Raw genomic sequence first — 26595 nt, 5'->3', positions numbered from 1 at the left:
AGCTCCTGAGTTACCATCCTTTCTTACTAATGCAGATATTCTTAGTCAGGAACTTCTCAGTGAAAGAACTACTCACTAATTCATAGCTGCTCTTTTATTTTTCTAAAAACTTGTCAGTCCATGCCACATTTCTTGTTTGCCTAGATCACTGGCCACTCATAAATGAAGGCTCTTTAAGTTTTAAATGTAATTGTTTGAAGTAGTTTTCCCCTTTATGACTGTTGGCTACTTGTGGTGGAGCCCATCAGTCTGATACATGAGTAAGTCAGTCACATAGACTCTGCTGTTGTTTGAGGATGTAGACTGTGCCTAGTTTGGTTTCTTTCCATGAAAAGTGCTTTCAGGGAATCGTGCTCAGACTATCCGAAGCAGTAGAGCTCACTTTGGTAGATGGTGAAGAAAAAGAAAATAATATTGAAATCAGCAAATAATCACAACATTAATTCTTCGCCAGTTCTATCAACATTTTCTCGTATCAGCCCCTCCATGGCCGTGAAGAAAAACAAGTGAGAATTCATTGTGGATGATCCCTGGGAGTTATTTTTATTATCAACAAAGGCAAAAAGTTAGAAGGGAAAACAGTGGCCTTTGTTTTATTGAAGAATTTTTTTTTTTTAAGATTTTTATTTATTTATTTGCGAGAGAGAGAGAGAACGTGCTGGGAGAGGGGCAGAAGGGAAAGGGAGAGGCAAACTCCCCAATGAGCAGGGAAGCCGGACTTGGGGCTCGATCCCAGAACCTCAGGATCATGACCTGAGCTGAAGGCAGACACTTAACTGAGCCACCCAGGCACTCCGAAGAATTTTGAAAAGGATAAAAATCTAAGTGTTTTAGTTTTTGTCGTGGTAGTTATAGTAGTGATGGTGGTGGGGTTCTGGCCACACTCCTAAATTCTGACTGTCTTTATAAACCTACAGTCATAGCAAGTTTGTTTGTTTAATGGTTTGTTTAATGTTTACAGTCATCTCCCATCACCTGCCAAAGTTAATCTGGGGGGAAGTGTGTGTGTGTGTGTGTGTGTGTGTGTGTGTGATTTTAGGGTCTTTTACACTTCTTTTTCTTACTGACCTGACCTATTTTCTCTCTACCTCTAGTGCATCATTTTACTGACTGTTTAGTACCTCAATGGGGCGGAACCTCATCAGTTTTTGACAATTCTGGCTGAGAACCTGTGTAAGCCTAAGCCTACTACCTTTTGTAAATACAGTTGGTAACACTACGTATCTTTATGATCACTGTACCTCAAGAAAGACACAGGCCAAAGAAGGGCAGCTACAATATCCAAAGAGTTGTGTGGTTACATTCATACAATTATTACCAAATTTCTGCCAGTCAGTTTGGAGTACCAGAGTGAGGCCAGGGCAGAGGGGTTGAATGGAACAACATCATAGCCTTCAAGGGGAAGGGTCTACCCCCTATATATTCATCATATTATATTCCCCTTCCCATTTACCGGGAGCTACTACTTTTTTTTTTTTTTTTTCCAAAACAACTCAAGTATATTGGGTTGGAATGCCAAGTGATGGAGGGATACCTAAGCCCTATTTTATTAATGCATTATATCTCTTTACTTCTTCATCTCCTTTACTGCCTCCCTCCCCAAAGGACAATATAAATGTGGAATTCATAAAGCCATCAAGAGAATTTTAAAGTTCACCTACAGGGACACTTGAAACAAGGCCAGAGCTATTTCTCAGAATATCTGCTGACCCTGCGCAGGTCATCAAAAGGCAGGATTAGTCCAGTTGAACTGGTTGCTTGATCATGAGAACATAGTCCATAAGCATGAATCCCTGTTTATGGTAGTATACTGTCTGTGACCTTGAATTTTGCCTATCTGTGCCTGCCTAAAGCTTATAAGTCACCAATAAAAGTAATGACTGCAGGGGTGCCTGGGTGGCTCAGATGGTTAAGCGTCTGCCTTCGGCTCAGGTCATGATCCCAGGGTCCTGGGACCGAGCCCCGCATCGGGCTCCCTGCTCAGCGGGAAGCCTGCTTCTCCTTCTCCCACTCCCTCTGCTTGTGTTCACTCTCTCACTGTGTCTCTCTCTGTGAAATAAATAAATAAAATATTTTTTAAAAAAAAGTAATGACTGCAGAGAGCAGAAGAGCAACCAGACAGATTTGCCTCTTTTTTTTTTTAAAGATTTTATTTATTTATCCGACAGAGAGAGACATAACGAGAGAGAGAACACACAAGTGGGGGGGAGTGAGAGAGGGAGAAGCAGGCTTCCCGCAGAGCAGGGAGCCTGACACAGGGCTCAATCCCAGGACCCTGGGGTCATGACCTGAGCCTGAGCCGAAGGCAAACGTTCAAGGACTGAGCCACCCAGGCACCCCCAGATTTGCCTTTGTTTAATGGTTTTACAAATCTAAAAAGGAACCTGACCTTAATCGTTGTAAGAAGAAAAACTTTCTTCCTAATCTTCCTTATCAGGAAACTGTAGGTAGTCTCCAAAAGAATTGTGTAAAGCTCTAGATTTTATCTGTCTGTGCTAGAGAAGAGGGACCACATGGCAGATGTCTGACCACTTCTGTGTAGTCTTTTTGTGGGGGTCTAATCTCCATAGTCCCTATGGATTACCATTTCTTATCCATCATTGTGCAACACCAGGAAAATAAAAAAGAATTGGACGTTTAGAATAAACTATTAAAAGTAAGGTCAGTGTTAAGACTCAGGATGGTCATCAGCATTCAGCCTTCTTGCCAATTTCCTAACTTCTGTTCATAAACTCATGTTTATTTTGGTAAAGATGCTAGACTTTGCAAACAATCCGGTCCTCTAGTTAAGCTTTATAGCGTGCCTGTGTTGGGAGGTGGGAGGTGGACAGGAATAGAGGAAACTTCTTTTTTGATGAGCCTCAGAAGTAAGCGGAGAAGGAATTAGACCCTTTAATACAGGGAGGTTTTGGAACCTATTTGTATAAATGCTGCACAATTCTTACTAAGTGAGGGGAAGGGGGGAGAGAGAATGAAATGCAAAGCTACATGGCATGCACTGTGGAATGTGCCATCTCGTTTTCCAGATCTAATAATGTTCAGGGCGAGAGAAACAACTTGACATGTAGCCGACTTAAGTACCCAACTGAAGATGAGATAAATTATTCCCTAGGAACTGAAGAGTGTAAAGCCTTCCTGAGAAATCAACTTCTTAGCTATTCTATGTGAACTAAATTCCATAGAAACTCAAGCTTGAGGGACACCTGGGTGGCTCAGTCGTTAAGGGTCTGCGCCTTCGGCTCAGGTCATGATCCCAGGGTCCTGGGATCGAGCCCCGCCTCGGGCTCCCTGCTCCACGGGAAGCCTGCTCCTCCCTCTCCCACTCCCCCTGCTTGTGTTCCCTCTCTTGAGTTCTCTCTGTCAAATAAATAAAATAAAATCTTAAAAAAAAAAAAAAAAAGACACTTGTGCTTGATTTTTTTTTTTTTTTCTGTAATCAATTCCTAGACTATTTCTCTTGTATTTCCAGAGAGTTTCCTATGCTAGAAGAAGGAGCTATTATGACCTAGAGCTGTCCTGTGAGTGTCCATAGCCACTTTGTGGTCTCGGAGACAGGATAAGTGGAAAGGGCCCTGAAAATGGTCTTGGCTTGAAGACTTTGTGGGAGAGAAGCAAACAGCTAATATTTTGATTACGTCTTCTCCCACAGGGTTTATTCATTGGAATTTCCTTATCTAAGGTCTTTTATCCCCTCATATTCCACATAATAACACTACCATTTGCCAGGCACTCTGCTAGATGCTTCTTTAGCCTTTTATCTCCTTCATGCTCCCAGCATCCTCCATGATCTACTAGCTCCACAGAGGGTGAGGGACTTTCCCGGGTTGTACAACTGGAGCACCTTCAAAAGTCCTCGACAGATGTTTTCCAGCTATGTTGTTGAGCTCCTCACTCCATTCTCCAATATAAAGGTGCTTCTCCAGTATGGGTCCCTCTTAAATTCTGTTAGAGAGAACGAGTTTGCCTGAACTGGCAAAAATGTAAATGAAAATACCATATTCCTAATTTTTCCACGTAGCTCTAAACTCAACTTGGTAACTAAATATTGGGGGTGGATTTTATTGGTAGATTGAAAGTCAGGAATTCTAAGATTTTTTGTTGTTGTTGCTTTTCAGTTTTATCCCTGAGTGATATATTCAGATTTTTTTTGGTTCGTATTCTTCTTTATAAATAATTTGTAAATTTGATGAAGTAGAAGGCTAAGGATAAGAAGAGAAGTGAACAGTGGAGGTTTTAAACAAAAACAGGAAGATTAGCCTGGAATTAACATGTGCACATAGTTTGTCCTAAAACCAGAAATCCAGTGAATCAGTAAATATAAAAATTTTGCTGAGGTTCCACCTGTCACTCATCATTACTTACTCATTCACAGGTTCCATTAATTGCAGTTGCTTTACAAATCAGGAAACTTGATTACATAAAAAGTATAGTACAGCTACTTTATAGACCTTGACCCCAGTTCTTAGAGACAATAACGTGGAGCTACGTTAGAGAAAACAGTACTTGGACAGCAGCAAGTGGTTAAAGTTGGCTGTGGAGTCTAGAGAGGCTTGAGTAAAGCAAAGACAAAAGAGCACAGCTCATGGTGGCGCCTGGGTGGCTCAGTCATTCAGCATCTGCCTTCGGCTCAAGTCATGATCCCAGGGTCCTGGGATCGAGCCCTGCATCGGGCTCCCTGCTCCGCAGGGAGCCTGCTTCTCCCTCTCCCACTCCCCCTGCTTGTGTTCCCTCTCTCGCTGTGTCTCTCTCTGTCAAATAAACAGAATCTTAAAAAAAAAAGAGCACAGCTCATGATCAAACCATTTTTTTTCAGATTATAAATTGAAACAGCAAATGGTATTGCCATGTCGCTGTTTCTGATTTATTTTCACTTCAATACCCATTTTTATTCTGGAAGAAGCTGAGCTTGGATCTTCTTAGATTAAAGCTATCAAGGGAAGCAGACTAACACTAACCAACTGCCAGATTACCTCCTGTAAGTAGAATTTCTCTTCTAGAGAGAATGAGTTAGGGGTGTTTGATTGCTATAGAAGATCAGTTTTCCAAATACATAGGGCACATCACTGGAAAGTCAAGTAGGAAGAGAAAAGAATATAATTGCTTTTATTTTTATGCTTTAATAACAAGTTGTGTATATATTTCATTTGAGTTTGGCATATTCCCATGGCATCTTTCCTGGAACAGACTTTTAGTAAGCCTAAGGACTTGGCAGAATTGGTTTGAATATGTGCCTATGGTACATGTTTGCACATTAATCCACCAGATGTGTACCTTCCTATTCATATACTATTGGGCAAGCCTTGCATAGGATTCCATTACAAGAAAACCATTGTCCACTCACAATGAAAAGAAGTAGATTCTATTCTTGCTCTATTTCCTAGTATATTTGAATGTGAAATTTATCCTATAAAGATGACACTTCAGAACAGGTGCATACTTTGAAAGGTGTTCTTAAGATTTGTACAAATGAATTATTGGGCCAGCGATATGTCTGAAGAGATTTGATTACATGCCTCCATTTAGCAGGTGTCTCTAACTGGTAATGAAGTACCTGAACAATTAGGAAACTATAGGTCTTAAAAACTGTCGATGGGGGGTGCCTGGTTAAGCAACTGCCTTTGGCTCAGGTCATGATCCTGGAGTCCCTGGATCGAGTCCCGCATCGGGCTCCCTGCTGAGCAGGGAGTCAGCTTCTCCCTCTGACCCTAACCCCTCTCATGTGCTCTCTCATTCTCTCTCTCTCAAATAAATAAATAAAATCTTAAAAAAAAAACCAATACTGTCAATGGGAAGAATATGTGAAAATTAATCAAGGATATTTAAGGCTACAAATCTTAAGTAATTTGTGGTGCTAAGATCTTGCTTTTTAAACTGCCCTTTACATGTCTTCTTATGCCCAAAATGAAAAATTGCTGTTCGGTTTCCCCTTTTAGGTTTTAGCCTTGAGGCTTCTTGGGGAAAGACTCTGTCTAGTTCATCTCTGTATCTCCCTCAGTCTTTTACACCAGAAGACACTGCAAGTAATCACTGAATTTATGGCGAGGATTCAGGTTGATAATGTGAAATAAAGTTATCCTTATGGTTTTCTTTTGCTATAATCACTTTCCAAACTCTTACTGGAAGAGAACAAATTGTGACTTCTACTTGAGTCTCTTCATGAGGATGTGTTCTCAGTCTTCCTGGCTGGCAAAAGTCTTTTTATTCTTATTTCGCTGCATTTGCTTAGCTCAAAAACCATAATCTATCATCACTCAGATACCAGGGATGTCTCCATTCTACCATGATTCTTTAACTGAAAACTGCCCACTTAACCATTTTTCCCATCATTGAAATTTTATGGGTGCTGTCGTGTTGATTATTTTTGTGTGTTGTTTTTTATCCTTTGCTATAAAAACTTTATGGACAAGGACCCTATTATATATGTCCTTTATGCCCATGGTATTAATAATGCCAGATTGTCAAGCTCTATAATTACAAAGTAATATAGTGTCTGGCATGAAAGTTATTTATATTCACAGTTGAACTTTGATTATCCCTAACTGATGCTTTGCCTTGATCCTTTGCTGGAAATTCAAGCCTATTTCTTGAGCTTCCTCTCATAGAATCATGAGATGGGAGTTTGAAGAGGGAAAAATAGATGGCTGAGTAATTGTGCTTTTAAGTTATACATGCCTCCTTGGATCTATATAGATTTCCTACCTAAGGTATGCCTTTTCTCCACCTCTTAGTAATGTTGCCATTTTACCCTGTTTGTTTCCTTCATCCCACTAATCATACACCACGAAATTGTTCTGTTTACTCTACTTCCTTGTTTCTCTTTCCATGAGGTACCTTGTTTGTCTTACTCTCTGAATTACTAGCACTTAGCTCAGAGTTTGGCACATAGTAGGAGCTTGATAAATATTGATTGATTGAGTGAGAGGCACACTCAGGCTCATGAACATGAATACCTACTTGGAATTTTTTTTTTTTTTCTTTTTTAAGTAGACTGTATACCCAGCATGGAGTCCCAACTCAGGGCTTGAACTCACGACCCTGAGATCAAGACCTGAGCTGAGATCAAGAGTCAGAAGCTTAACCAGCTAGCCACCCAGGCACCCCCCTACTGGGAATTTCTAAAGCACTCTTTCCGCCACAAACTGGAGTCAAGGGACACATAAAGAGAATCCACCAACACCTCTATTTTCAGCTTCCCACTCCCCACCCCCACCCCAGCTACAGGAGTTTTTGCTCCTTGGTTTATGTCCCAGATGGACTTTTGCAGTAAAGCAGTGATGTGGTAGTAAAGACACAAGGCTGAATGTACAGTTGTCTAGACTTAATTTAATATAGAACATTCAATTTATACCTTGTTTTCAGTGTCCTTAGCGCTAATGCTGAGCTGGGATTGAAATTGTATCTTCTGAGCACACTGCTTGCCCAGGGCAGTAATAGACCTTTTCTTCAAGTTTAAATTAGCGGTAGGCTGGTTGTCCTGTATGTGAAAATGTATTCTTAATATCTTGATTGAACACAGGCCATCCAATTAGGTCAATTATTTGAAGCACTTGCATTTTATCTACTGACATTTATGATTAGAAAGCCTTAGAGCAGTTAAATTTCATTAATGGCATCAATTTGTCCACTGTTACAAATTGTCTGTTTCGAAACCTGCAACCCAGAGAAACTACTTTTCTTCTCCTCATCTTAGATTTAAATTTGAACATACATTGAACATATCTATTAAAGGAACTACTTTGCAGAATAAGGCTTAGGTCTCTGAAACCCTAGGTGCAAATCCCTTGTGCCACAATCTCCAGAGGTAATCGTATTGGATGAAATTCCACATAAATAAATAGTTATCAAGAATCAAGATTTTAGGGGCGCCTGGGTGGCTCAGTCGTTAAGCGTCTGTCTTCGGCTCAGGTCATGATCCCAGGGTCCTGGGATTGAGCCCCACATCGGGCTCCCTGCTCGGCGGGAAGCTTGCTTCTCCCTCTCCCACTCTCCCTGCTTGTGTTCCTGCTCTCGCTCTCTCTCACTCTGTCAAATAAATAAATAAATAAAATCTTAAAAAAAAAAAAAAGAATCAAGATTTTAGGGGCACCTGGCTGGCTCAGTTGGTAGATCATGTGACTCTTGATCTCGGGGTCATGAGTTCAAGCCCCATGTTGGGCATAGAGCTTACTTAAAAAATGTTTTTCAAAAAGAATCAAGGTTTTATATAGTGAAGTTATTATGTATAATTCTTTTTCTTAAAAGAATCTCCTGCTGACTCAACTTTTCCTGGAAACCTGGACCATTCCCACCATAAGGAGACAAGCCACATGGCTTACAACAGTACAACAGTACCTCATCACCATCATCCAACCACTTTGGCCTCCCACTCCCATGGCGGGGGAATGGGCAACATGATGATGGTGAGTGCTACAGGAGAGGCTACCCTTTTCCACCCACTTGGGTAATAGAAATAATCGAGTTTTAGGTCTGGCAGGTTATTATCTTTAAAGGTCAGTTTACCCAGGAAGAAAAGCGCAGACAAAGACAAGACAAGTGATTTGCCCAAGATCATGTGGCAGGTTAATTTCAGAGTCACACCAGAACCAGGATTTCTAGGACTCTTCTGTCTTCCTTCCTTTCAGAATTGACCCTTTTCTGAATTAAGTTCTGGTATTCATGCTTTGTATAGAAAAGAAAAAAAGACAGTACACTTACCATGATACGCACTGAGGAATGTATAGAATCGTTGAATTGCTACATTGTGCACCTGAAATTTACATTAACACTGTATGTTGACTATATTGGAATTAAAATTAAAAAGAGAGAGAGAGAAGGTTGGAGGGAAAGCAAGGGAGAGTACTTGTGGAGTGTCTGTGGTAGTAATGAAGGAGAAAGTCTGCCACTTCAATGAATGTCTCTTATTATCCAGATCTGATACTTTTAAATGCTCTCAGCTTCTTTACCTGAAATTCTCATTTAGAATCTTCAATCCTGTCTAACTGACTTGTTTTTGGTTTACTGGCAGCATATGACCTTCTACTTCGGCTTCAAGAATGTGGAGCTATTGTTTTCTGGTTTGGTCATCAATACTGCTGGAGGTGAGTAAGCCACCCTCACCAGGTGGTATTCAGAGGTGACACTCACATGAGAGACAGTGACAAAGAATCTGGAAACCCAGCACCTCTTCCTGCTGTAAGCACTGAATGGTTATGGTTATGATACATAATCATCTTCCTCTTAACTACCTACAAGGTAAGGATACACAATGCTTACTTTGGTCCTACAGGAAACCTCCCTTCAATAACATGTGTATGTTACGGGGCGCCTGGGTGGCTCAGTCGGTTAAGCATCTGACCCTTGATCTCAGCTCAGGTCTTGATCTCAGGGTCGTTGAGTTCAAGCCCCACATTGCGCTCCATGCTGGGTGTGGGGCCTACTTAAACAATAATAACAACTTGCGTGTGTTTTAGAGTTTCTGAAAAATAATTTAGAAACCAGATAGGAGTCTTCCGCAAATCCATTTCCTTTCATCCTTTTCCAGAGTGCTTCCTTATTTGGTAAGTTACTGATCCTGGACATAAGGCTCTAAGTCAAGTTAAAATGACATAAGAAGCATTTTGTAAACAGACCACAAAATAACCCTAGGTGGAGAGCTAATCATCCAGTACAGTCCTTCCATTTTACAGATAAATTAAGTCTCAAATACGGAAATGGTTAGCCCTAAATCACACAGTGTGAGTGTGTCAGAGATTGGACAGGGACCCAGACGTTCTAGAGCTGCCTACTCCAGTGCTGTTTCTAGCGTATCAAACTGGTCTACATCATTCCTGATTCTTCGCATGGCTCATCTTAGTGTCCGTCCTACTTTGGGGGTAACTAATACCCATTTTTGTGTGTCTGTAATGTTGAATGGGCATGCCTTAAATTCAAATTGCACAAGCTCAGTGGTCAGTTGGACTGCTTTAAGCATCAGGTATATCTCTGGAGCCACAAAAATCAATTTGGGGAAAGAGGGGAGCTTTTAATTCCGGTAGTGTGTTAAATCAGCAGTTTGAGTATATTTGTATCATTGCCAACACTTCACAGTGTGAAAGACTTAGAACTGAAATGTCTGGGGACGTCTGGGTGGTGCAGTCGGTTAAGCATCCAACTCTTGATTTCGGCTCAGGTCATGATCTCAGGGTCCTAGGCCTGAGCGCTGCATTGGAGTCGGCTTGAGGATTCTCTCCTTCCCCCTGGCTGCTCCCCACTCCTGCTCATGCTCTTTCTCTCCCTCAAATAAAAATAAATCTTAAAAAAAAAAAAAAAAAGAACTGAAATGTCTTTTCAAGAAATAGCACTTTATTTTTTTTAAGTTTTTATTTTTAGTTAGTTAACATAGTGTGTATTAGTTTCCGGTGTATTTAGTGATTTAACATATAGTGATTTAACAATTCCATACATTACCCTGTGCTTATCACAAGTGCCCTCCTTAATCCCCATCACCTATTTCACTCATCCCCCCCCCTCCCCTCCCCTCTGGGAACCATCAGTGTGTTCTCTGTAATTAAGAGTGGTTCTTGATTTATCTCTCTAGTTTTTTCCCCTTTGCTCAAGGAAGTAGTCAACACTTTAAAATGTTGTTTTATGGGCACCTGGGTGGCTCAGTCATTAAGCGTCTGCCTTCGGCCCAGGGCATGATCCCAGGGTCCTGGGGTCAAGCCCCACATAGGACTCCCTGCTCAGTGAGGAGCCTGCTTCTCCCTTTCCCTCTGCCTGCCACTCCCCCTACTGTGCTCTCTATCTGTCAAATAAATAAAATCTTTAAAAATACATATATCTATCTATCACCACAGTCACAAAAAAATAAAAACAAACAAAAAGGTTGTTTTATTCCCCTTTTGCATATTCTACATTGTGTCATAACAAGCTGATTTATGACACCAGGTAGCCAGACCTGCAGGTGATTGTTGTTCAGATGATTTTTTGTGTCATAATCAGAAAATGAGTATGTTCTCCAGTGGAGGCAATGGTTTTCACTAATTGAAAACCATCTTCACTCTTTTCCCTGTCTGTCTGCCTGCCTGTGCAAATAGAGAGGTAGCAATATAATGTATTTGGAAATTGAGAGTAGCTCTCTTCTATGTTGTCTCTCTAGCTTGGACAGCACACCAGCTAGTGATTTTGCATGTGTGACTGTACCACCATCTTTTCCTTCTCTACTTAGAAATGGCTGGAGCTTTTGTGGCAGTGTTTTTACTAGCAATGTTCTATGAAGGACTCAAGATAGCCCGAGAAAGCCTGCTGCGCAAGTCACAAGTCAGCATCCGCTACAATTCCATGCCCGTCCCAGGACCAAATGGAACCATCCTCATGGAGACACATAAAACTGTTGGGTAAGAAGACTGAACAGATCCAGACAGACGTTCTGGAGAGCTGGATGAGTTAAGCAGCAAAACAGCTATTTTATTAGCAACAGTCCTCTTCTTGAGTTAGTAGTGATTCTGTATGACCTTGATGAAAACTGTCTCTGGAGGTTAAGGTTGTGAATCATGAGCAGGCCAAAGAAGGAATGATAGGAACCCTTCTGAGCATGAACATTTGTTCTGAATTGTAAGCCTTGGTCACTGTGGAAGAAGGTAAGGAATCTATATTTTAAAATATTTGCCCAAATTGAAAAAGGAAAAAAATATGTTTGCCAAAATAGTAATATGCAGATTAAAAGAAATTCATGTCAGGTATAGAAGAATGACAGAATCCAATTGATTCTTTCCTATAACAAATTGTATGCCCCCAGCTCTATTTTCATTTTGTTTTATAATAGAAGATGTACAGATGTCTGTATTCTGTCAATGCAAGTATTTGGATGACTACTGGCTTTCCCACAGATTGGCAAATGCTTTTTGAGATTTTTGAGTTTTAATAGAAATGTAGGTCTTAAACTAAATTAGAGTTCAAGGAATCCTATAAATCAATATGCTACTTTCAAGTAACCACAATGTTATTTATTCCCATTGTAACTGATGAGCTTATTAAAGCCCAAACATGTTGTGACTTACCTAAGGTGACAGAACTAGTGAGCGACAGAGGGGCTAGCCAAGGCTCCTGACTCCTGGTTAAGTACTTTGTACTCTACTACCCAACCCTCAATTCTATTTCCATTCTTTAGAATGTGAACGTTGCCAAGGTGGAAGGCCTGAACATGTTTAAATAAGTAGGGGAGGGTTTAGGGCTTCCCTTTTATAGGAGCCAAGGTAGAGTAAGTTAGGGGATTAGTCCTCCTTTGTCTCCTCTCCTCCCAAAGAGGGTTCCTCCTGCTGACATATAACTGTATCTGGCCAATGCTGATTATCCAGGCAGCCCTATCGTGTTTCATTTCCAGGGACCGTAAACAACCTACATACACACAAGTAGCCATGAGTTGCCGGGATGGCTGTGAAGGAGTGCAGTTCAAGCTGAGCTCCCAACCACAACTGCTCCCCCTTTATCCTGATCTGCAGAGCTGCCTGAACACTCCTAAGGGTCCCTGATGGTTGTGTCCCTGTTTACTCTCCAGGCAACAGATGCTGAGCTTTCCTCACCTCCTGCAAACAGTGCTGCATATCATCCAAGTGGTCATCAGCTACTTCCTCATGCTCATCTTCATGACCTACAACGGCTACCTCTGCATTGCAGTAGCTGCTGGGGCCGGCACTGGATATTTCCTCTTCAGCTGGAAGAAGGCCGTGGTCGTGGACATCACAGAGCATTGCCATTAACGTTAAACTCCATGGTGCGGCCTTATCTATTGCAGTAGGAAGCAGTTCAAGACTGAAAGACGTGATTCCTACTCCAACCTTCCCTTCTTGCTCCTTATCTCCTTACACACATACACCCCTGCTCAACAGAGGTTTAGCTCCTTATCTCCTTACACACAGACACACACACACACACCCCACCCCACCCTCAACAGAGGTTTAGCCTACAGTCTCTGAGTGAAGTGAGAACCTCCCTGTTTGTTCTAATGAGCTGAGATTCCCTCAGGAGATGTCCTCTCCTCCCCCATCATCCTAGATCCAAATTATATGTTCTTGTCCAAGTCAGGTCGCTTTCTGTTCAATGACTTGATCACTGCTTCCTTTTTTACTCTTCTGTTTTTATTTGGTTAACAGACAGTATGTGAATTTGGTGGGTTTTTCCTGGGCCAGTGATGGAGAGAGATTCACTTCAGCTAGGATTGATGGCAGCTGAGGGAAATTCTCGCCCAACTAAACCCAGAACACAAACTTAACATTGAAAAGTGAGCTCCAGTCTTTGGATGCGAGGAGTATGAAGTACATTGTGCCTTTCAGTGTGATGTGTGGTACCGAAATCTCGGTAGTTTGCAGAAAGGTGGTTTGAGACTAAATATGGGCCTGGAGCTTGCAGAAGTGTGTGTGCATTCTTGGGTGGCTGACTCATCAACTTGTATTCCTACTTAACATTTTGATCAGAATGAACTTGTCAATCAAAAAAAGAAGAGGACAATCAATTTGAGAAAAATAGAAATAGATATTTTAAAATAAAACCATTGATATTTTACTTTCGGTACCTTGGATTGTCACAGCTGAATGAAGCAAAAGAATGTGAATTGTTTTCTTTTGTTATTGTTTTCAGGTGTTGGCCTCTGAACCAGTTTTCAAACTTTAGCCTGCATCAGAATCACCTGGAGGGCTTGTTAAAACAAGTGTTAAAACTAGTGTTAAAACACTAGTTTCTGGGCCTCAACCCGGAGCCCCAAAATTGGCATTTCTAACAAGTTCCCAGGTGATGTCCCTGCTGATGGTCAGGGGACCATGCTTTGAGAATCTCTGCTTTAAACTAAGGAAGTGTCACCTGGTGGGGTGAGCTACCTGGTACTGGGCACAGGAATTTGAATTGACAATTGGTAGGTAGTATATCTAAGCTTAATTCGTGTACTAAATGCTGCTGGTCAATACTTAATCATTCCACAAACATGTATTCATCTCCAGCTGTGTGTACGTGTGCCCAAGGACTGTAGCTAAAGTAACTTTTATCAGTATGTATGAAATCACTAGTCTTTATTTTTAAAGGTCTGTGGTTTCTTGGAAGTAGCTCAAAGATTAAGGAAGACCTTTGATCTGTAGTGTAAAATCAGCCAGTCATGGGTCAGGAGGGCAAAAGCCCAGCCCTCTCTTCGGAGAGGTTTAGGGTATGGTCTGCTGATGACCAGATTTTCCTCAGCCCCCAATATCCATGTCCACACCAAGCAGATCCTCATTCTCTATGTGACTGTCTTTGTTACTCTTGGGGGTTTCGATAGATCACATGTGGCCAAAACCTCTTTTTCTCAATGAAGAATCATATTGGACTTTTATTCTGTTCAGTTAGTTTACACCACAGCCTGGTCCTCAATCCAGACTACCTGTGTGAAGTGACTCTTCCCATGCTGGTCTGTTAAATCCTGCCCTCCTTGGTGCTAGACTCCAGTCGTGCCTCAGGGCACACGAGAAAGCACATAACTCTTCTGTTGGCCTCTGTTGTGGTTTTGAAGTTTGTACTTTCTCTGTGGGTGCCAGTTAAATATTGGAGAGCGAGGAATGTGTACTTCCCTGGCTTTAAACCAAGAGAAGGTTACAAGCTTACTGGATCGAGGGTAAAATCTGAGAACCAACATTTAGAGTTTTGTGCTTTTCTCTCATTCCAACCCCTTGTAGTACTGATCTTTCGCATGAGCGGAGTGAATGACAGGTAGTGACAGAGTCCAAAATGAAGGTGTAAATAGCCAATTATTGTCTCAGTAGCCAAGGAATAATAAAACTGTGAGAAATAAAATACGACTCAATGTAAAAGTGACCCTGGTGCTCTCTAGAAATCTTGGCCTGAGCTGCTATAAAATACCCTTTCAGAAATAAGACCTTATCAGTAAGGTAAGAAAAATCAAGGCCAGTTAAGGCAAAGTGCTGTGAATTTGAAACTCAATGGAGAAACATCAGTCTGGGATAGGTCTTCAGGTATTCAAGATAGAGTGTCATGAAAAACCTGAATTCCAGCAATTCTTAGATTAGGTTGCCAAAGGAGGAAGGTAGTGAAGGAGAAAAAATGGAAAGCTTAAATTCCATCTTTCTTGAGCTTTTAGATTGTGATAATGATCTCATTGACTTTCATTTCTGTATCCCTGTTGATCTGGAATTTAGTGCCTGACTTTTGTTCTTTTGGATCCAAATTTCTCTTTTCCTCCTTCCCTGTTCACATCTCTGAGAAGCTGGTATCCCCATTTCTTTGGCCCCCTATTCTGCTTTCCTTTCCCTTTCTTTCAGTCTTTAATCCCATGTATCCAGTTTATGAAATCTCCCTAGCCCTCCTGAGGCAGTGGAGATACCAACCAGAAGTTGTAAAACTTAGTAGAGACCTGACGCACATTTTGATGAGAAATTGTCCTGTTGGAATTGCTAGAAGGGCTACCTACTGGCACCATCAGCAGAATTACAGAATCTTAGGTGCTAAGGAGGAACTTGGAGGAACACGCAGCCCCTCATTGCCTGCAAACAGGGAATCCTCTGTGTCCACCAGGGAATTAGAAATTAAGGTTTCTTCACTACTTCTATGGTAGGGCTGTCTGGAATTCTGTTTCAGACTGTGAGGCTCTGGGCTTGGAATCTTAGCCACAAGGGGTTTCTTATAAGGAGCTGGAAGGGGAGGGGGCAGGGGTTACACGTTCATGTCATTTCATTTTGATCCTGCTCTCTCCATGTTTCTTTCAGAAGATACATCTAAAGATACAAAGTCTGCATTTGATATAATGCCTTAATCACTGAGTCTACAATTAATGTTGACTGTTTTAGATTGTAAGCTCCTGGAGAGCAGTATTGCTGTAGTAGGAATGTGTTAACAGTGTCATATGTGAAAGAACAAAATAAATACTTTGATTTTGTGATTCTATGCATGTCTTTCTACCCAGAGTGATTATCAGGATAAGTGGTCTCTCCATTGGCCATTACCGTAAGTTTTTAAGATGTCAGTCTTTTAAGTGGCAAGATCCCTTTATAGTTTTCATCTCACTCTCCTCTCCTCTTACTCTACTTAAAATGACAAGCTTGGGACACCTGGGTGGCTCAGTCGGTTGAGCGTCCGACTTTTGGTTTCAGCTCAGGTCATGATCTCAGGGGTCAAGCCTGGTGTGGGGCTCCGTGCTCAGCGGAAAGTCTGCTTGAAGATTCTCTCTCCCTCTCCCTCTGCCCCTCCCCCTGCTCACCCTCTTTCTCTTTTAAATAAATCTTAAAAATATATAAAAATAAAAATAGGGGCGCCTGGGTGGCTTAGTTGTTAAGCGTCTGCCCTCGGCTCAGGTCATGATCCCAGGTCCTGGCATCGAGCCCCGCATCGGGCTGCCTGCTCAGCGGGAGCCTGCTTCTCCCTCTCCCACTCACCCCGCTTGTGTTCCCTCTCTTGCTGTGTCTTTCTCTGTCAAATAAATATTAAAAAATAAAAATAAAATGACAAGCAGCAGCTTTCTGCCCACAGGTTCTGTCCCTGTGCTTTAATAAAACCACCTTTTTGCACATAAATAAATAAATAAAAATGATAGGGGGTGCCTGGGTGGCTCAGTCGTTAAGCGTCTGCCTTCAGCTCAGGTCATGGTCCCAGGGTCCTGGGATCGAGTCCCGCATTGGGCTCCCTGCTGAGCGGGGAGCCTGCTTCTCCCTCTGCCTGCCGCTCCCCCTGCTTGTTCTGTCAAATAAATAAATAAAGTCCTTAAAAAAAAGACAAAATTTTAATTTTGTTCTCATTTATAAAAAAGGCAATAACAGTACCATTTCAATTTAGGAGCAATATATATAAAGCACCTAGCACTTAATAGGCAACCAAACCATAGTAACTTTTTGATTATTTTTACTCCAGCTTTCATGAAATTAAAGGTAAGCTCTTCTGGATGAGTTTAATATCTCTTCACAAGCACTTGACTATAATCTAGGAATGAACCCTAGGACCTAAGGAATAAGAGAACCAATGCATGTAATTTCAGTTGTGTCTAAAAGGATTTATAGCTGCAATAGGCAATAAAGAAGCTATTAATCTGGTGAATGCCTCATTCTTTATAGATAAAATAGCATAAGATAGATAAAATTTCATGAGAACTGAAACAGCATCCCCTCCCTCCACCCCTGAGAACCCCACCTTCTAGACCCAGCAGGGGGAGACTGGGAAAGCAGTGTAGCAACACAGTTTAGAAACTTGGGTTCAGAGATCAGTATGCCTGGTTCAAATCGCAGCTCTACCCCTTAATTAGCTGAGCATTAGTTTCACCTTTTATAAAATTAGTATCTAGTACTCTCCTCATTGGAGTTAAAGATTGAGATAATCTGTGGAAAGCACTCAGTATAGTGCCTCCGAGTGTTGGCTCATCAGGAGGGAAGCAGAAATTCAGGAGGCACAATGTTTTATGCTTTTGTGCCTATTTGTGCTGGGAAGCTAGTGACGGAGCTTAGGCAGAGGCTTGTTTCTCCCGTTTTTTGCCCTTCCATATTGGCCTTTGTAAGCTTCAAGGTGATGTAACTCAGTTTTCCCATCTAGAGCCTGACTTGCTGTGTCTCTAAGACCATTAAAATAACAGAATGGAAGGACCTAAATCAAACTGGAAGAATAAAGGTTTTCTTTTTTTTTTTTATTATCGTAATCCCCATACATTACAGAATAAAGGTTTTCTAAGAATGGTTGGAGGAAGAAGAGAAACTATATATCCTCCTTTCCCTGCCTCTCCCACATTCTTTTTATTTTTTTTAAAGATTTTATCCATCTTCGAGAGCGAAGAGAGCACAGGAGCAGGGAGAGGGGCAGAGGGAGGAGAAGCTGACTCCCCAGGACCCCGAGATCATGACCTGAGCCAAAATCACACTTAACCGACTGAGCCGTCCAGGTGCCCTTCCTCCACATTCTTAATACCCAGCCTTAAGCTACCCCTAGAAAAATTGGGCAAAATCTTGCTAAGGGGTCTCTTCAGAACTGATGACCCCAGAGGTTCCTTCTACCACAGTTGGCAGTTCCCTGTAGTTGAATTAAATGGTAAAAACAACAGGACATGATTTTTTTTAAACTTTATTTTTTTAGTAATCTCTACACCCAAAGTGGGCCTCAAACTCATGACCCCGAGATCACGAGTCGCATACTCCTCCAACTGAGCCAGCCAGGCGCCAACATGATTCTCAATCACCCTCTCGACTGGCTCTTGGTGGGAAAAATTCTTAGGCAAGTTGGGAAAGAAAGGAAAACTGGAATGATGGTAATTCTGTTAGGAGCATTCCTATTACTGTGTTTCCCTCCACTGTCTGTCCCCCTCCCCAAATTACACTCAGACTAGCTACAAAGCCATTCTGTAAACAGATTCTGGAAACCCACAGCATGACCACCTTTACACAAAATCATTAGAATCTCATCTCCACCAGGGCAGGGATCTTTGATTTTGTTCACTGATGTTACTAAGTGCCCAGAACAGTATCTGGCACATAACACGAACTCAATAAAATACTTGCTGAATAGATGAGTTGAAAGTCAGTGCCAGGGATCAACTGAAGTGTTCTGTGCTTCACGTCTCTCAATAAAGGTGGGAAGAATGATGTTACCTCTTGTAGCAATTACCTTTTAAAGTCTGGGGGGTTAACAGTGCTATGATTATGCTTCATTAAAGGCGTCGCACGCTTTTCCAAAAATATATTTATTTTTAAAAACAAAAATCAGACAAGTTTTATAGAGTCAAATTTTCCAGAGACAAACTAGAGTTTAGATTTCCACTTAGAGCAAAAGTTAAGCATCAGTAATCTCATGCAGAAGTGTTTCTCTGCAGGAGGTAAAACATTCTGCTTGACTGCATGCACTCAATTCTCTAAAGCTTGTTTGTACTTCTGCCATCATTTTACTCCATTCCAGGGCTCTGGCATGCCAGACAATCTGCCTCTAAAATTCGAAACTTCCAAATTGAGATGAACGATTATTGGGCTTGGGTTGGGGTTTATAACCAATTCGATCATTAATCATTTGTTCCCGGCTCTTGGGGTCACTGCTCAGCCCAATGGCACCTTCTCCATCACTGATTCCTACGACGTCCACTTCTTCCTTTTGTTTCTTACGGGTCTGGAAGTATAAAAGTCTTAGGATTAAGACAATGTTCTTTCCATTAGCAAACATTTATTTGGCACCTGCCATGCACCAGGCATAGGGTGAAGGCTAGGGTTAGGGCCTACAAAATGATAAGCTGAAATCCTAGGTTTAAATGGATAGTAAGGGTACAAGCGGGGATACAGGGACATGGCGAGAAAAGATGTAACCCCTACCCTCCAGGATGTCACAGTCTAACAAGGAAATAGGTAAAGAGACAAGGACAACAGGGTGATCACAGCTATGACAGGAAAGTCCACACTGCTAAAGAGACATAAAGAAGAGATAAGGAGTTGGGTGTGTCGTGGCAGAGCTTCAGAGCAGGAAGCTGCAATTAGAAAGATAAATAATATACGAGAAGATGGATGTTAGCTGAAACTACTGTGGTCATTTCACAATATATGTAAATTACACCATCATGCTCTATGCCTTAAACTTACACAGTGGTATATGTCAGTTATTTCTCAATAAAACTAGAAAAAAAAAAAATAAGTTGGCAGACAAGGGAAAGAGAAGGGTGTTTCTTTTTTTCCTTTCAAGATTTTATTTTAAGTAATCTCTACACCCAACATGGGGTTCAAACCCACAACCCCGAGATCAAGAGTCCCATGCTCTACCGACTGCACCAGCCAGGCACCCAGAAAAGGGTGTTTCAGTAAATGTATTATTCAAGAGAAGAGATGGAAAAATTAAGGGACTGATAAAGCAATAACCACCAGAAATTAACAACTTCACTGACACCATGAAATTAAATGTAACACAGGAATACAAGGTTTTGTCCTATCTTATCAAAATGCCTGAATTTTGAGGTTTCATTTTGTTTTCAGGTAAAAGGTTTGGCTCTTGGGGTGCCTGGGTAGCTCAGTCAGTTGAGCATCCACCTCTTGATTTCAGCTCAGGTCATGATCTCAGGGTTGTGAGATCTGGCCCTGCATGGGGCTCCGTGCTCAGCACAGAGTCTGCTTGAGATTCTTTCCCCCTCCTGCTGCTCCTCCCCCTGCTTGCACACACTCTCTCTCTCAAATAAGTAAATTAATTAAATCTTAAAAAAAAAAGTTTGGCTCTTAAGTCACAAGTGACTGCAGAATTCACCAAGTCGGTATCTCAGTTTGATCATTTTTCTTTTTTTTATATTTTTTTTTTAATTTTTTATTTATTTGCGAGAGAGAGAATGAGAGACAGAGAGCATGAGAGGGAGGAGGGTCAGAGGGAGAAGCAGACTCCCTGCTGAGCAGGGAGCCTGATGTGGGACTCGATCCCAGGACTCCAGGATCATGACCTGAGCCGAAGGCAGTCGCTTAACCAACTGAGCCACCCAGGCGCCCCTAAGTTTGATCATTTTTTTTAAAGATTTGATTTTTAAGTAATCTCTACACCCAACGTGGGGCTTGAACTCACAACCTCAAGATCAAGAGTTGCACAATCCACCAACTGAGGCAGCCAGGCACCCCTCAGTTTGATATTTTTGAAAAGAGAGATTAACACTTATCCCTTAACTACTACTACCTGACTATAAGATGATATTAGATAATAATATTCTCTGAGAGAGTGAACAAATGTTTTATCTAGCATTCCTTGGAAGAATGGCTTGACTACTCTAACCACTGGAATCGCCACCATTCTTCACCACTTACTAATGAACTCAGCATTAAATGCCAATGTCACAGTATCATACTAAATCAAATAGGGTATTACTTTATATGTGTGTGTGTGTATATAAAATGACCTTTTTGAGTTACTCTCTAGTCTACACTACCAATAAGTAACATTACAAATAACTTAGTGAAAACAGGTTAAAAGGCAAAGGATACTATCATTTTATAAGCCATGAGAAACTGAGAATGTCCAAATGGTATGAAATCACTTATAAGGCTTCCCACCATGAACAACTACTGACTGTTTCAGAATCCAGAGTCATCAAAATATAGTTAAACTCATTTCAGTATCAAATGAAATACCAGTTTCTACTGGTTTCATTTTATTTTAGTTTAGGGCAAATCTATCCCTAAGTTGCTCTAAAACAGGTCAAACCCATTGGATAATTGCCTTTAGCAGAAACACTAACTCAACAGTGAGCTGATTCTGCAGAATCAAAGTTCAGTATGCCAACACTTTATGAGACTCATTACAACTGAAGTTTAAATCATACTGAAAGGACTTTTCAGTGGAAGGCAACCAAGTGTGCAGAGGCACCAAGATCAAAGTTAAAAAGACGAACCATGAGAGATGATGGACTCTGAAAAACAAACTGAGGGTTCTAGAGGGGAGGGGGGGTGGGAGGATGGGTTAGCCTGGTGATGGGTATTGAGGAGGGCACGTTCTGCATGGAGCACTGGGTGTTATGCACAAACAATGAATCATGGAACACTACATCTAAAACTAATGATGCAATGTATGGGGATAATATAAGAATAAAAAAATTTAAAAAAAAGATCAAAGTTAAAGATAACTTGACAGTGAAGATAAAGTAAAGATAAAGATAAATGAGCAAGGACTAGGCCACAAAGGACCTTGTATGCCATCCTAAGGAATCTAGACTTTATTCTCAGAGCCATTGAAGAATTTAAGTCTTATTAATGGACATCATTTAATACTGTGGGATAAGCTACACTTAAAAATACATATTGATGGGGTGCCTGGGTAGCTCAGTCGGTTAAGCATCTGCTTTTGGCTCGGTCATGATCTCACGGTCCTGGGATCGAGCCCCACGTTGGGCTCCACACTCAGCAGGGAGTCTGATTCTCTTTCCTCTCCCTCTGCTCCAACTCCCACTTGTGCTCTCTCTGTCTCACTCTCAAATAAATAAATAAATAATCTTAAAAAAAATACATATTGAGCTCCCACCATGATGCAGGGATGAGCTCCTTCCCAAATGCTGGGAGCTCTCCAGTGGAGAAGACAAACGTGGTATCTACAATCAAGGTTCCTAATGTAAATGCTACAATAAACAAATCATTGTAAATTATAATAAATGCTATAAAATAAAAGGATAAAGTGCTCTGGGGCGCCTGGCTAGCTTAGCTGGTAGAGCATGTGACTCTTGAGCTTGGGGTTGTGAGTTCAAGACCCACGGTGGGCATAGATTACTACAAAAAAAAAAAAATTAAAATAAAGTGCTTTGAGAGACCCTGAGGAGGGATAGCATGGACGGGAATGACACCCCTAATTTGAATAGGGTCAGAAGCAGCCTCTCAGACTAAAGAAGCAACGTTTCAACAGACATGAAGACAGGGGAAGAGGAAAATAACATGTACAAAGGCCATGCACGATAAACAGCTTGGTGTGTTCAAGGAAATGAAAGAAAGCCAATGTGCCTGGGATACAGAAGCCAGGGCAAAGAATGGCAGGAGCTGAAACCTGAGGAGCCAGAACATACAAAACTTGGAGGTCATGATAAGAAACTGGGATTTTATTCTAAGTGCAAGAAACCATTGAATTCCAGGGGAATGACATGATCTGAAAATTTTTAAAGAGCATTCTAGAAACCTGACATAGAATAGATTAACGAGATAAAAATGGAAGTAGGAAGACCACTGAGGACGCAACCAAGATTGTAGAGAGAGAGGTGATGGTAACTTGGACTAAGGTAGTAACCATGGAGATGCACGGGGTGAATCCAAAGGGTAGGAAAAGGGAGAACTCAAGAGTGACTCCTAGGTTTCTGGCTCGAGCAGCTGCAGAGATACTGACATAGGGAACACCTGAAACTGGCTTGAGGAAGAAATCAAGAGGTCTTTTGTTTTAACACGTTAAGTGCAGGAGACTGAACAGTGACTCCCAAGGCTCTCAGGTCCAAATCCCTGAACCTCTAAATGTTGCCTTATATGGAAAAGGGTCTTTGCAGATGTGATAAGGATCTTGAGATGGAGACACTATCCTGGATTACATGGGTGGGCCCTAAAATGCCATTCCATGTATCCTTGTAAGAGAAGGCAAAGGGAGATTTCACAGACACAACAGGCGAAAGCAATGTGATCGCGGATGCAGAGACTGGAGCAATGTGGCCACAAATCAAGGAATGCCAGTGGCCACCAGAAGCTGAAAGAGTCAAGAAACAGATTCTCCTCTACAGCCTCTGGAAGGAGCGTGGTCCTGCTGACACCTCGATTTGGGACCAGTGATACTGATTTCAGATTTCTGGCCTACAGAATGGTAAAGGAATACATTTCTGTTTTTTTTAAACCACCAAGTTTGTGGTAATTTGTTACGGCAAGCCACAGGAAACTGAACACATTAAGTTTGAGATGCCTTCCAGCATCCAAATAGAGGTTTCAAATAAGCTGTTGGTAAAAGAGTCTGGAGTCCAAAAGTTAAAGTTATTGTTTTAAATATCCCTAAGGATTCGAAAGTTGTACTCTTACCTCCAGGTCCTTTCGAATGCTCTCAAACTCCTCAATGTCATCAAGCTTCAGCTCCAGGCGGGTTGGTTTTCGCCGCAGCATACTGAGATCAACACTGAGGGCCAGACCCAGTGAACTATCAGCTGTTAGAAATAGCAGAGGAGGAAAAACCGGAGGGGATAAACCTCAGCTACAAATACAAGATCAATTTGTCAGCATGCATGTTAAAGGAATGGTGATACAAAAGACTCATTTGGGTTCACACATAGACTTCTAAGTCATCAGATGTATGATTATTACATGATGAAGATCCATAACTCTCCAATTCCAAAAAAAACCCAGTCTTCTTCAAGAAAAAAAGAGCAAGCTGCCTATAAAAGAGGATTCTAAGCAACAATCACTTTAATCTTACACTCCAGTCACATTCAAAGAAATACTCTAGCTCAGAGAATAAAGCTAAAATAACATATCTTAATTCAGTATAATTACTGGGAGAGTACATAAGCCATTAAATTTGATCGACTCTGCATAAGAACTGTGACAGATTTGTTATCACTCCTGAATACTGAAATCGGCTTACTAAATCTCATGAAAACTCCGTATAACTCACCAACTCACAGGGTTATCCTCAGGGTCTAAACAGGTCCTAAATGGATAGGTCATTCATTCATTAAACAAACACTTCTTATGCTCCCTCTCCAGAGTTAAAAGGCATAGCCACAGCCTGTGGGGAAAACAAACACGTAAACAAAAAATTGCAACATATTCTAATAAGGACTCTGATGGAGGACAATGCAATGGCACCACACAGGCACCCAATCCAGTCTGGGTGGAGTGTGGGATAAACAGGGACATGGAAGGCCTTCTGGAGGAGATGTCTTAGCTGACTTGTGAAGGGCAGGCAGAGAAAGGGGAGTAAGGTAGAGAGAACAAGAACACAAAGAGGCTCAAAAGAACAATCCTGAGGCTGAAAGCCTAAGGTAATGCTTATGCTAACAAAAAACAATTTTTTTTAAAGACAGTGAAACTCCCCAAGTCAGTTTAATACCTGTTAATGGCATCATCTTTATATTCTCCATAGCATCCAGCAGAGTGTATCTATAATAACCACTCAGTACATGTGCTGTTGAATAAACTGAGAAACCCAAATAAAGTTAAATGAACTTTTCTTGAGCACTGTGCTACACTTTTCCATTCCCATTCTTTACATTTTTATTTGAACACAGAAACCCTGTGATGCTGGCAAAATTACCTCTATTTTATAAATGAAGTTGAAACTCTTCAGTTTGGTTAATAAATGTCAGCCTCCTATAAAACTTATACATAGGTCACATGGTGAGGATTAAATGAGAATGATGTAAACAAAAGCTCCTTTAAAGTATGTGCAGCTATAGGGGTGCCAGGTTGGCTCAGTCAATAGTGCATCAGACTCTTGATCTCAGGGTCATGAGTTCAAGCCCCACATTGGGTGTGCTGCCTACTTAAAAAAAAAAAAAAAAAGTGGACGCCTGGGTGGCTCAGTTGGTTCGGTGTCTGCCTTTGGATCAGGTCATGATCCCAGAGTCCTGAGATGGAGTCCTGGGATCCAGTCCCACATAGGCTCCCTGCTCAGCGGGGAGTCTGCTACTCTGCCCCTAACCTGGCTCATGCGCACATGCACAGCCCACTCTCTCTCTTTTAAATAAATAAATAAAATCTTTAACAAAAAAAAGTATGTACAGGTATAAACTATTATTACATCTATTTAGTATGTAGCTAGAGACTTAAGTATACAAAAGAAGAAACATATCCTTCTGTGAAGCTTGGAACAGAACAGGGGATATTCTCAACACAAACAGTGGCACATACATTTCATATTGTTTTACATTGTTTCAGATATTATCTTGGGGCGCCTGGCTGGCTCAGTCGGTGGAGCATGGGACTCTTTATTTCCGGGTTGTGAGTTCGAGCCCAACGTTGGGTGTAGAATTAAAAATAAAATCTTAAAAAAAAAAAAAAAAAACCTAAAATAAATAAATAAATCAGATACTATCTTAAAGCCAATGTAAACAAATGGTAGAGGAAGCCAAAGTTCCAAGGGAGAGTAAGGGAGGAAAGAATATTTCAAAGAAAAAAGCTCTGCTGTACATTTTCTTGTATTTTTCTTTAGTTTTCTGCAAACTGTAAAGCTCGCCACTAGGAAGTAGTACAGAGTAAAGGGCAAAAGTTCTCGCTCAAGAAAAAGGGCAGAGGACAGAGAATTTAATCCCACACGCCACTGATCTTGGACAATTAGCTTCATCTTTCACTAGACCTTAGTTTCCTCGTGTTCTGTACTCTGTTGCTTAGATTGAACGAGGTAAGGCAGTGTAAGTTTCTGGAACATAATTTGGCATTTGGTAAACGCCCAATAAACAATAGTTATTATTACTGTAATTGTCCTTGGCGAGGTTAGGGGCGGCTCTGTCCAGCTCGAGGAACACCAATATTTTAAGTACCTCCACCCCCGACACGGGGGCCAAGTCCTCGTCTTGTTCATCTCCGCTGCCCCAGCCCCGAGCAGAACACAGGGCCACGCAGAGTTGCCGGTGTGCACTTTACCTGACGCCTTCACAGGCATCTTCTCACTCTGAATCAGATACAAAGACCGGGCTGAAGACAAACAACAAAAGAAGGCCACGGCTCCTCCTCCGGGTCTTTATTTTACTTTGGCGCTAGAGGGCTCTTCGAGCTTAATCTGTCGCCAATGCCCAAATCCCCCAAAATTCACCCAGCTCAGAAGACCCTTGGGAAAACTTCCCGACAGCAGAGGAGGAGAACAGCACTCCCTCCGCTGCTCCAGAGGGGCACTCCCGGGTCCAGAGCGAGGGTTTCCATGGCAACATGGCCCTCCGCTCCAGGACGACTGAAGCCTCTCGTAGAGCCAGGAGCGACGTGAGGCCTCGGAAACCCTCCATTTGCTCCGGAGTTCAGCCCCAGGCCGCGCGACTCGACGAACCTACCTCTTTTCAAGCCTGCTCAGCGTTTTCCCGGAACCCCGGCGCCCACCGCGAATCTTCTGCTAAGCGAACTGGACTACACTTCCCAGACTGCTCTGAGATTCTCTCCTGCAGAACCTCGTCTTCCGCGTGCTTTTCTCAGAGGTTTTCCACGGTTCACGCTACTCTTCGCGCCACGACTCCTCCGT

General features: G+C 41.7%; 2 protein-coding genes across 3 annotated transcripts in view; one reads left to right on the top strand and one right to left on the bottom strand.

Annotated features, from left to right (window-relative positions):
• SLC31A1 (solute carrier family 31 member 1) overlaps window positions 1-15879 on the top strand; it is a 40597-nt gene extending 24718 nt beyond the window's left edge. Inside the window, exons 2-5 of the mRNA XM_035016023.1 lie at window positions 8242-8399; window positions 9005-9077; window positions 11186-11354; window positions 12515-15879. Of these exons, the coding sequence (XP_034871914.1) occupies window positions 8307-8399; window positions 9005-9077; window positions 11186-11354; window positions 12515-12716 (537 nt within the window). The 5' untranslated portion in view covers window positions 8242-8306 and the 3' untranslated portion in view covers window positions 12717-15879. The remainder of the gene's footprint in view (window positions 1-8241; window positions 8400-9004; window positions 9078-11185; window positions 11355-12514) is intronic.
• A 2754-nt stretch (window positions 15880-18633) lies between these two features.
• On the bottom strand, window positions 18634-26595 carry CDC26 (cell division cycle 26). 2 transcript variants are annotated; one of them, XM_035016020.1, is made up of 4 exons: window positions 26411-26595; window positions 24040-24153; window positions 23451-23572; window positions 18634-19065 (listed from the first exon to the last, which is right to left on the bottom strand). In XM_035016020.1, the coding sequence occupies exons 3-4, from the start codon at window positions 23529-23531 to the stop codon at window positions 18889-18891; spliced, it is 258 nt and encodes an 85-aa protein (XP_034871911.1). In that variant the 5' UTR covers window positions 23532-23572; window positions 24040-24153; window positions 26411-26595; the 3' UTR covers window positions 18634-18888. The 2 variants fall into 2 exon arrangements, with proteins under 2 accessions (XP_034871911.1, XP_034871912.1); XM_035016021.1 differs by having other exon boundaries at window positions 24048-24153; window positions 26411-26534.

This window comes from Mirounga leonina, unplaced genomic scaffold, assembly GCF_011800145.1.
Source record: "Mirounga leonina isolate KUSES-001 unplaced genomic scaffold, KU_Mleo_1.0 Mir_170, whole genome shotgun sequence".
Classification (NCBI taxonomy): Eukaryota; Metazoa; Chordata; class Mammalia; order Carnivora; family Phocidae; genus Mirounga; species Mirounga leonina.
The sequence above is the reverse complement of the archived record's forward strand: the minus strand, read 5'-3'. Positions and strand labels throughout refer to the sequence as shown.

Bases quoted from the DNA above. Each gene is read 5' to 3' on its own strand.
- CDC26 (XM_035016020.1), bottom strand. From the start codon at position 23,531: ATGCTGCGGCGAAAACCAACCCGCCTGGAGCTGAAGCTTGATGACATT. The intron at 19,066-23,450 runs GTAAGAGTACAA...TTATACTTCCAG, and splicing joins GCATTCGAAAGGACCTGGAG to ACCCGTAAGAAACAAAAGGA.